Source organism: Alternaria viburni (genome assembly GCF_023758015.1).
Source record: "Alternaria viburni strain BMP 2772 chromosome Unknown scaffold_57, whole genome shotgun sequence".
Taxonomy (NCBI): domain Eukaryota; kingdom Fungi; phylum Ascomycota; class Dothideomycetes; order Pleosporales; family Pleosporaceae; genus Alternaria; species Alternaria viburni.
The window spans coordinates 25810-37190 of record NW_026055826.1 but is presented as its reverse complement, the minus strand read 5'-3'; the positions used below and the strand labels follow the sequence as shown (position 1 = coordinate 37190).

The 11381-nt window shown below is 46.4% G+C and overlaps 3 protein-coding genes across 3 annotated transcripts; all 3 read left to right on the top strand.

The window, feature by feature from the left end:
- Positions 1–3521: 3521 nt before the first annotated feature.
- J4E79_011820 (uncharacterized protein) lies at positions 3522–4367 on the top strand (the record flags this gene model as incomplete). Its single annotated transcript, XM_049360648.1, has 1 exon — positions 3522–4367. One exon carries the CDS (start codon positions 3522–3524, stop codon positions 4365–4367), a length of 846 nt encoding a protein of 281 aa, XP_049204908.1.
- A 1997-nt stretch (positions 4368–6364) lies between these two features.
- On the top strand, positions 6365–7352 carry J4E79_011819 (uncharacterized protein; the record flags this gene model as incomplete). Its single annotated transcript, XM_049360647.1, has 2 exons — positions 6365–6437; positions 6487–7352. The coding sequence occupies 2 exons, from the start codon at positions 6365–6367 to the stop codon at positions 7350–7352; spliced, it is 939 nt and encodes a 312-aa protein (XP_049204907.1).
- A 2047-nt stretch (positions 7353–9399) lies between these two features.
- J4E79_011818 (uncharacterized protein) lies at positions 9400–10975 on the top strand (the record flags this gene model as incomplete). The annotated part of the gene is made up of 3 exons (XM_049360646.1): positions 9400–9604; positions 9669–10734; positions 10798–10975. The coding sequence occupies 3 exons, from the start codon at positions 9400–9402 to the stop codon at positions 10973–10975; spliced, it is 1449 nt and encodes a 482-aa protein (XP_049204906.1).
- Positions 10976–11381: the final 406 nt, after the last annotated feature.

Below are 11381 nucleotides of genomic sequence, written 5' to 3'. Positions count from 1 at the left end.
TAAAAGAATTACTTAGAAAGTAACTAAAAAGCTCTTTATCTAAAGCTAAGCTATAGCTACTATTAAGTACTATTAGATACGCTATAGTAATAGTGCAGCGCTAATATAGAGTATAATTAGAGTAGTAAAAGTATAGATAAAGTAGCGTAGTAAAGGTTATATAAGTATATTATAGTAATATATATATAGTAGTATATTATTATATATAGTCTAAAAAGATTTTTATATAGACTTACTTAGCTAATAGTATCTTAGTAATATAGGCGTACTAGCTATATACTCTACTACTATAACTTATATATATAACTACTATAGCGCGTGCGCTATAGGCTATAGAGTTTTCTAGTACTAGCTATAGTAGTATTATTATATATTTATCTTACTCTTAAGATATTTATATAAAGAACTTATTATAGAAGTTATTTTTTATATTTTATTATTACTACTTTTAAGCTATAAGAGTTACGTAGTACTTTACTTCTACTATTATAGTTAAGAATACTTAGCTTTATTCTTAAGTATTAGTTCTATATAGAGTATTTTTTAGCTTATAATAGTAAATTATATAAAATTTTATAAGTACTATAAAGAGTATATAATAAGCTTAGACTTTACCTAAGCCTTAGCTTAGTATATAAAGTAAGGCTTACTATAAGCTTTCTTTCTAAGAAATATAATATCTTTACTAATACTTATTATAGCTATACTTTAAGGCTAGTCTATAATATATACTATAACTAGAAATAACTAAAAATAATATAATATATAGTATATAGAAATACTACTAATAAAACTTACTATATCTATTCTTAGCTATTAATTATAACTTTATCTCTATTCTCTAGTAATATTAATATAATAACTACTAGTAAATAGATTTTATTTAAAGTAACTATAATATATAACTATAGTATCTATCTAAGTAATAGTATTAAGTAAGAAAAGATAAGCTATAAATACTAAATCTTTTATCTTCTATTTTTTATTATCTATACTAAGAATTCTAGAGATAGTACTATATTACTAGAGTATAGTTTACTCTATATATAGAGATAGTAGAAGCTTTATTCTTAGCTTTACTCTATATATAAAGTTATAGATATAAATAGTAATTATAATTAATAGCTTTTTCTTAATTAGCTTATTAATAAGATAATTCTTTACTTAGCTCTTAGAAATATAATAATAGTATTTATAGAATATATTATATATCTTCTTAGTAAGCTTCTTAAAAGTAAAGATAAAGAAAAAATAATAAATAGCTTTACTCTAGCTAGATAACTCTTTAGAATAATAGAAATATTAATAAAAATATTAATAGAAATATTAATAGCTCTAAAATATATATATTTAGAGTAGAAAGCTTAGATTATATTTTTTATTACATAGATAGTATCTTATTCTATAGTTACTAGAATAGCTTTTAAAATAGCTTTTTTAATAATTTCTTTTTTAATAAATATAAAGAAGCTTATATAATTTTTATAATAGTAATATAGTTATATAAAAAGTAATTAATATAGTAATAATAAGGTAACTTAGTAAAGCTTCTTAGTAAGATAGTAAGATAATATAACTAGTAAGAGATTAGTTTTATATAAACTTATAATTATCTAGAAAACTTATAAATTATTTAGAATAATATAGTAACGTAGTGTTTAGTATTAAATATAAGCTACTTACGTCTTTAATCTTTAGAGTTTTAAATATTATTATTAAATAATAAAGTTAGTTAAATACTAGATATATAATATTAGACTATAATTAGATATATTATTCTAAAAAGACTAGAGACAAATTGCTACTAAGCTATAATAGCGATTCTAAGGTATTTATAGCTAGTGCTAAGTTAGTCTAAACTCTTTAGAGCTAGAATCTAATAATTATTATTATATAAGTATAAAAAATAAAAAAAGTATACTTTTACTAAAATTTTAGTATATATATCTTAACTATAAAGCTTTAAAATATATTACTTTATTAGTTATAAGCTAATAAGTATATATAATTATATTATAATCTTTTTATAAAGTATTTAGTATTAGAATAGCTTTTTAGCTAGTCTAAAAAATTTAAAAGCTTTAACTATCTTAAAAGTAGTAGTACTAAGACTTTAAGCTTTAGCTTACTTACTTAATACTATACTTCTAAAAGTAGGTAAAAAATTTAGTTATATATTTTTTAGAGTACTAGTAATAGTTCTTACTTCTTTAAAATTAGTAGCTCTTTAAGCTATAAGTATTACTACTTAAGATTTAGATTTCTACTTAATACTTAATAATAAGTTATAGCTAAGTAGCTAAAGGTAAAATTTACTAATATATATTCTTAACTAATAAGTAGTATCTTATATAATATTAAAAGACTATAGCATTAGCAAGCCTTAGGCGATGCATCGTCGAGACATGATACCAACGAGATACTACTGTTTGAACCGAGGTAGACAGCATCTGATTGCGACCACATCTCGACTAGAGTGTTAGCGGTTGCGCAACCTAAGGACAGTCGCGTCCAGGTGCAAGACAGCCTTAGAAGCTACAGCCATGAGTCAATGTGCTCGGCACTATCCGCTTCATTCTGGTGTGTGGCATGCATAATAGACAATGACGAAGACATGCGATCCGTCGTCTCTTCTAGAGTTGATGGAGGATAGCTCTGTTTCCTTTGGTATACGTACTCCCACTGCATCTAGGACGAAATCTGTATTCGATATGGCCATAAAGTGCGAACATCCCACGGGGATGATCTCATCGTCACATGCCCTGGACGGCACTCTATCAAAGTGCAGACGAACGTGCAGTAGCCTGAACACATCGAGCCACCATGACTATTAGCCGCCCACAAGCAAGATACCACACACCGACACTCCGCCATACTGGTTGAACCCGTTCAGTGCCAAACAAGCGGTCGGCAGAAGCGTGGGGAGGGTGTTCGCTGGACGGGCACCGCCCCGCTTCTGTTGGCAGCCGTCCGTATGCACCTTACCGCTCCAATCAATCCGCCTCCTCAACGGTACAGCGGGTCGTCGAGTATCGGCGTGGCGCAACAGCGGATAGTCTGGCGAGTAGTTCAGACCTTGGTGTATGAAGTGGTGCGTAAAGAGGGTGGGCAGCGGGGTCATGTCCGGTATCTCGTCACTACCGCAGAGCCGCAAGTCTGCAAGTATTTGTGCTGCGGTCCAGCTGCCCCGATAGACCCCTTCGCTTGAGATACAAGGACGCCATTTCATAGTGACTGAACAGGTCAGTTCAAAGTCTTGACATTAAACGGATTAACCCCACAGACAGCGAGCGGGAGTCGACACGCTAAGCCCTACCCTTCCTGCTAGCATCGCCAACACTCCACCATGCCGGGCGAAGATACGACGCCCTCGCGACCACCCAGTGAGTTCTGATTCGCTTGCATGCAATGCCGTCGTTCGCAAGGCTGTCTTCAGCCTTCTCTCCAATGAATCTGCCTACGAGGCTGAGGCTGATCCCCCGTGCGCCACAGCAGCCCACCCCGCCAGTCCCACCGCGAGCATGTCGCTGGCCGCCGCCCTCAGACACTACAATAATAATAATCGCGTCTTGACCCGCCCGCTCGACGACTGGGTCCAACAGCCCGACGTTTCCGCGCGACTAGTCCTTTTCTCCGAGGAGTACCTGCAAGGGCTTCCTCAGACGGATACAGAGCATCTACTGCGTGCGACCGGGAGCACAATCAAGAGCGGTTCGTTATCGTCGATGGCTCCTGGGGCTCTCCTCCACCAGCACAACCCAACCCACAACCCTCCTTCACTCCGCTCATGCATCACCGATATCACCGACGCCACACCCACCGAAACAAGCATAAGCACCGGCCTCGTCAGCCAACTGTCTGGCGTCCCGCTCCTCGAAGACAACAACGGCGTGTTGGAGATACCGCCCGCACACTTCCGCTCCCCCGTCTACGAATGCGCGTTCTGGTTTCTGAACTGCAACTACGTCTCGCAGAACAAAGAAGAGTGGGAAACACACTGCCACGCGCACTTCCGCGGCGAGGAACCACCGCTGACGGCCCAATGCCCGCTGTGCGACTGGGAAGTGACGTGTGATCAGGGGAGGCAGGCATGGAAAATGCGTATGGAGCATTTGGCGTACGAACACACGATGCGCGGGCAGACGTTGCGGACGTCGCGACCGGACTTCCGGCTGTTTGAATACCTGTGGCAGAGAAGGTTGATCGATAGTGAGGATCTGAAGGAGTTGAAGGGTGGGAATCACAATTTGACGCATCCGCCGGGGAATTTCGTTGAGATGAATGGAAGTAGGCGCGAGAGGGATGGCAGGAGGCATCGCGCGCAGCATGCGAGAGTGCCGAGGCCACCTGAACCGCGCCGGTACTGAGGGCGATGGGGGATGTTTGATGGGCTTCACCCCATCTCTTACCGTTAGTTCCCACTTCTCTCGTCTTTCTTTCTCTTCCCAATTGCTCTTCTCCTTCTCATACTTCTTCCTTTCCACTTGATATCTGTCCGCAGAATGGCATACCCAGGACACAAAAAGCATAGCTCAGGCGTTACGGAGTACAACCCCATCTTTCTCATCCCTTCTCTATCTCTTTCTCTCGGACTGTTCGGAAGCCAGCCGCGCAGGCAACGAGACTATCAGCTCCATATACGCAAAACTGCAAAACATACGTAGCTAGTTCCTTCTCCGTCGCTCACGGCGCAATCCAACTATATACCCTCCTCTCTAGCCTCCCACCATCCCAACTGAGCCCTCAATGCATCCGCCTCGAGTAGCTCCCGCCCCCAACGACCGATTTGCTGAATGTGATTCGTCATATCTAAAGGACCCTGACCCCATAGCTTTGAAATGTCATCTTCAGCCGCACGAAAATGGCTCAGATCCAGAAGCGGAGGTCCGCTGTTGCGCGTCTGCCTAATTTCGCGTGTGGTGGTACTATGCGGACTAGTGCGGTTTACCGGATGGGGGAAGGGCTAGCCGTGGATGTTGGTACCTTTGAACGCACCTGGGCAAGAATTACGCACTGTATTTATGAGATAATGTGCTTCAAGAAGATCCGACATTGTACTTTGGAATGTGAGCAAGGCTGGTAGAGTTGAGCGAGTACAACTTGTAGTGGCCAGGATGTTACATGTAACTTCTACATCTACCAGACGACTATCCTACGCCCTAGTAATCTCATAAACAACACCCTTGTTGCTGGTCTTTTGTTATCTTTCTTGATTTAACTAGGCCTGGCGAAACTCTTATTTACATCTTCGCTTTACGACTCCATGCTCTAGTTTTTGTGTACCTTCCTAAGCCTTCCGGTTCGCGCTGGATATAGGATGAGTGCACTCTGCGGAGAGCGAGGAAGGTAGAGCAGGCATGTAGCTATTATGTTGCTGTTATATAGCGGTGTGGCGTAATTTGTAAGTTGGGTTCAGATAACGCTGTTCTAGGGATGAAGTTTCGCGATGGCTATCTCGGTATTGAGGTCTAAAGCGAGAACAAGGCTGTAGGAAGGGGCGTGTGTAGATGATTATGGATATGGAAGAGATTGGAGAACGATAGATAAGACTTTGCTCCCGAGGGCTTTATTTTGCAATTTGTGTTGACTTATTGTCTTCGCCTTACTAGCCTTCCCATCTAGCACTCCCTTCTAACGCTTTTCAACCCGCTCTTCTTCTTGTTTGATCGAATACTGCTTCTTCGTAAACAACACCCTTGCTTTGCTTCTACTTGTTTATCTATCCCATCTCTAGTCGCTACTATTCTGCCCTCCCGCACCTAGCCTCCCTGTTCTCGAAGAAAGACACAACCGCCGCGGAATGGCTCTGTATAGATTCGGGGGTATGATCGACCTTCGTGTGGACATCGAAGCTTGTTTGACCGTTTTGATGTGATTCGTTGTTGATGCCTGGGTGGCTTGCAGCTGTCAGCCTCTGCTTCTGCCTGCTATAAATACCACATGAAGGAAGAGACGAGGAAAATGAGACGCAGCAAAATAGCAGTGGCGATCGCAAGTCGATCTAGGACCTCTCGTACTTAATGCGCGGAGACGGAAGTTAATGCTTGAGTGAGTCGGCGCAATGTTAGGGCGCGGTTGCAAGCAGTGGCGCTTCGCTAGCAGCAACGGCCGTAGCTATGCCCGTCGATGACGTTGAAGCCACATCCCTCGCATAGAGATCCGGAACACTGGCAACATCATGCCAATTATCCTCCGCACATCTCACATAAGGCCAGCCATACAGATATGGAGGCGCAAGAGATGGGGTATATAGATAGCAGGCTGCGACGGATGTTGTTCAGCATCTCAAGCTTTCCAACAACTCCACAACCCTATCACACCAAGTCGAACGAACTTACTACCTTGAACAGATCCTCTCGACATAATGTCCAACATCAAGTTCAACCCCGCATCCGATATTCCCGACCAGTCTGGCCGAGTGTTCCTGATCACTGGTGGTATGTGGCGTCCTTTACGTCCGATCTGGCAGCCCAATAACCATTACAGGCACCACAGGTCTTGGAGCGTCATCCATATCTTTTCTCGCATCTCACAACCCTGCGCACATCTACTTCAGCGGTCGCAACAAAGCTCGCGCCAACGAACTCATCTCCAAGATCGCCATGGCCTCACCCTCCACCAAAGTTACCTTCATCGAGTGCGACCTCGCGAGTCTCGCATCCGTCCAATCTGCCGCCAAACAATTCTTGTCGTCGTCCGATCGCCTCGACGTCCTGATGTGCAACGCAGGTATCATGGCCGTACCTAACGACGTAAGCAAATATGGCTACGAAATCCAATTCGCAACAAACCACCTCGGCCACGCGCTACTCATGAAGCTGCTCTTACCTGTCATGCTCGACACCGCATCGCAACCAAACGCCGACGTCCGCATCGTCAACCTCTCATCCGTAGCTTACAAACAAAACGTACCTTCCACCGGCATCGAGTTCTCAAAGCTCAAGACCAAAGGCGCAAACTACGGTTCCTTCTTCAGCTTCAACAAATGGGTCTGTTACGGCCAGTCCAAGTTAGCCAATCTGCTTTACGCTACTGAACTGGCTGCTCATCACCCGAGTATCACGTCTGTGGCGGTGCATCCTGGCTTTATCAAGACGGACCTTTTCGCGAGCACGAACTTTATGGATCGTCAGGTTGTGAATATCATCTCTGGGGGAAATTGGCTCGACACGGAACAGGGTGCGTATAACCAGACTTGGGCGGCTACTACCAAGAAGGAGAGCTTGGTCAATGGAGCTTATTATGAGCCGGTGGGTGTGAAGACGACGCCGAGTACGAAGCTGGGGAGGGATCGGGCGTTGGCGAAGGGGTTGTGGGAGTGGACTGAGAAGGAGCTGAAGGCGTGGGTTTGAGACCTGGACATTTCGGTTAGCGTTTTGATTTGCGAGTCTTGAATAGATCGTATCCGTAGATATGCTTGTTGTACTTTGGTAATTTCTCGTACTTAGACTTTCTTCATTGGTAGCACAGCCCACGATGCGCAGCAGGCGGCCTTGACGTTCAGAAGGTCCCCGCTTGCTGTCAATAGGCGCACAATACCTCGGTTGGGCACCTGACAGCAGTGTACGGATACTTTTCCGTGAGTAACGTTATAAGTAGTGGTGTACTCGCCGTCGTGGTGGTCGTTATCGCGGCAAGCAACACTTGGACGTCCACCTTTGGTCGCTGCTTCCAGACGACCTCGTGGTAGCAGTGATCGACAACGCACCAGAAGGTTTCCAAAGTGCTGGTAAACCGTTTCGCTCCACAACCCCATGGGGTAGTGGACGTTTTCGCGATCCGTTGGCCAACTTCCTTCGCTATCGCACCCGCCCACCAGGTGAACACGGCCGTGAAGCACGAGGACGACCCGACAAATTCTCTTGAGCACATGGCCTAAACGATCTCCACTGTGATCCTTCCATGGCACAGGCTCGGATGAGGCACCGCTGCATACCAGCCGCACCGCTTAGACGGCAACTAGCCATTTACCAAGAACCATCAACGCGGCGTCTCATTGTTTAGCATCACCAAGTACCGAAAGACGAACCCGGTCTGCCCCGTGGAGAAACCAAGCAAAGCTGTGGGATATTCCTTTGTTGGATGATGGCCAAGACGATGAAGGCCCGGCGGACTGACTTGGCTCCGTGTTGATTGGCCGAATCCACAGCGGAAAGACTTTTAGCTCCTTCTCCTCAGCAGCGGCCTCGAGACGAAGCCTCAGGCTAAACCGCAAACCAATCCCACCGCGGACTTGTGTCATCCAGAAACCTGGTGGGACCCATAAACCACGCACCGAAAGACCGCGTCTAACACCCCATCCGTGCGACAAGCGTGCACGCCATCTAGTTTCCCCGCAATGCAGCGCATGCTCAAGATCTTGGACCTGTCTCGGCCCCCTTGGCCTAGGCCCATGTGCGACGTTGGCCTCGACTGACAAGCTATGAAAACACTTGACCTCGCGCGACATGGCGCAACACCAAGATTTCGGTGGCTTGCCAATGTGCCTTTTCTCTGCGACAAGACCACGAAGACTCCAGGGTCGGGGCTGGGCTCCTCACCGGAACCAGTCACGAGTAGTGAGCTCGGAGTATCAATGCGACGTTCATGTTAGGAAAGAGTCTTGGTATTTTGCGGGTTACCTTCCTGGGACGAGTAACCGTATTTCGTGTCCTCATTGCGACGTCAGCCAGGACGGACTGGGGAGAAAGAAGAGCAAGGGATCGCATGTTGGAAGACTCAACTCTACGCCAGAGTGCTACACCCCCCGCGGAAGGTTGCACCAATGCTACGTGAGCGCGTACTCCCCGCTGAACTGCAAAGTTCACGATGCGGGCACCACTAGACCAAACACGAGACCACCGACTACCGGCTCCGACATACCTGTCCTTGCCAAAAAACCGCCGGAGGCGGCAAAGCCAACCTGGCACTAAGCACGCCCAGCACCTAGGGTACGCCCTGCGAGCTTGTGTGCCGCACGTTTGCATGTTCGCGATTCGGCAGAACGCACAATGATAGTCAGGCTCCAAGACCAAGCAAGCGGGCAGACTTGCCTTCGGGGACCCCGCGACCCCGTTCCCCCAGCGCCATTCAGCCTCAAGTGTGTCCAAGGCGGCCGGAAGAAGCGCGCTTACCATGTCTTGGAAGGCATGCATGCGCGGAGGTACCTAGACAATTGTCGTGTGATTCCGGAACATCGCTTGTAGAGAAGGATCTGGGGCGAAGTATGGGATCCACCGCACTCGTGCGACGCTGAGGGCGGGGATGGAGGTGTATAAGAGTGCTACTCCACGTCCCCCGGATTGTTGATTTCCCCAGATCAACCAGCTCAGGCTTCGGTGATCCAACGGGCGTCTTACCCACACCCTTTACACCTCATACTCTTATCTTTTCAGAGAGGTTCTTTGAACACCACCCATCATGTCTGAGAAGAAGAACGATGTCGTCATGCTCGAGCAGACAATGACTCGGGATGAAGAGCTCATGAAGCCTGTGCCCATTGTCGGCAAGGTGGATTACTCTGGTGCTTACGAGAAGACTGATCCCCGAGAGATTGCGCTTGTCAAGAAGCTCGACCGATGGATTATGCCCATGTTGTGGAGCATGTACTGGCTCAATTACCTTGGTATGTCACTCCTCTCTCACAGTGATCTTTTTGGAAGCACTTGCTTACACATCGCTCTGTCTAGACCGCAATGCCATTGCACTGGCCCGCCTCGACGACCTCGAAGAGGATCTCAACCTCACCAGCGAGCAGTACCAAACCTGCGTGAGCATTCTCTTCGTCGGATACCTCCTTGGCCAAATTCCCAGTAACATGTTCCTCAACCGAACCCGTCCATCGCGCTACATGGGCTGCTGCATGATGCTCTGGGCCGTCGTCTCCGCCCTGACAGCTCTTTCCAAGGACTTCACCGGTCTCCTTCTAACCCGCTTCTTCCTCGGTGTAACAGAAGCCCCCTACTACCCCGGTGCTGTCTACCTGCTCTCCATGTTCTACACCCGCAAGGAAGTCGCCACCCGCATTGCCATCCTCTACACCGGAAACATCCTCGCGACCGCCTTCGCCGGCCTCATCGCCGCAGGCATCTTCCACGGTCTCGGCGACGTCGCTGGTATCACGGGATGGCGTTGGCTGTTTATACTCCAGGGTGCTGTCACCTTTGTCATCGCCGTGGTCGGTTTTTTCCTGCTTCCAGATTTCACGCACAACACATGGTGGCTCACACAAGAAGAGCGCGACCTAGCCACCAACCGCATGGCCCTCGACACCGTCGGCAACAAGGGCGAGACTTCCGTCTGGGCTGGTTTCCGCCAAGCGGGCAAGGACCCCATGGTCTGGATCTTCGCTTTCATGGCTCACATGCATCTTGCCGCCAACGGATTCAAGAACTTCTTCCCCACCGTTGTCCAGACGCTTGGGTTTAGCAAAACTATCACCCTTGTTCTGACATGCCCGCCTTACCTCATCGCCGGTGTCGTTACCATCGCCGTGTCCTGGTCTTCTGGAAAGTTTAACGAGCGCACTTGGCACATTACTATTTCCAAAGCCGTTGCTACCTTTGGCTTTGGACTGGCTTGTGCTGAGATCGGTACTGCGGGTCGTTACGTCGCTATGATCATCTTCACCATTGGCACTTATGGTGTTAATTCGCTCATCCTGGGTTGGTGTGGATCGACATGCGGTCAGACGCCTGAGAAGAAGGCTGTTGCTATCGGTATCGTGACGACGGTTATGAACGCTTCGTTTATCTGGTAAGTTCCCCTTCTACCTCTTCTTCATCACCTCAAAGAACCAGTTGCTAATATGGATAATAGGACACCATACCTATGGCCCAAGTCCGACGAACCCCGCTACATCATTGCGCTTAGTTCCTCGGCTGCGTTCTCCATTATGACTGCGCTATTGGCGTGGGTGGCGAAGATTCTCTTTACCCGCAAGAACAAGAAGCTCAGGGAGCAGGATAGCGAGAACATGACCTTCTACGTGTACTAAGCGTGCAATGTAGTCATGAGTAGCACACAGCACGAGGGTGGAGAGAGGGAATCGGCTGGCAAGAGCTGGCGCAGATTAAATGATGATAGTATATTACGAGCCGAGAGCTTGTCGAATATGTATACATGAATGATGAATTGTTCAACTTCAAAGACTAGCCGATGGCATTGACGTGATCGCGCTGTGTGTGTTGTGATTCTGCCAGTACACCTTAGCCGTCCCAATTCTCCCTCACTGAATTCCATCGACCCGCCCGCGAATGCGTCATAATGCCCGACCCCAAAAAGCATAAAATCAATCTCATGATATCAGCGAACACTGAGTATTCCCCCATATCTCACATGTGCGCATAGGCTCCAAGGCTAGCCATTCCCCCATCCGGAAACCCCACTAGTCTACATTACCG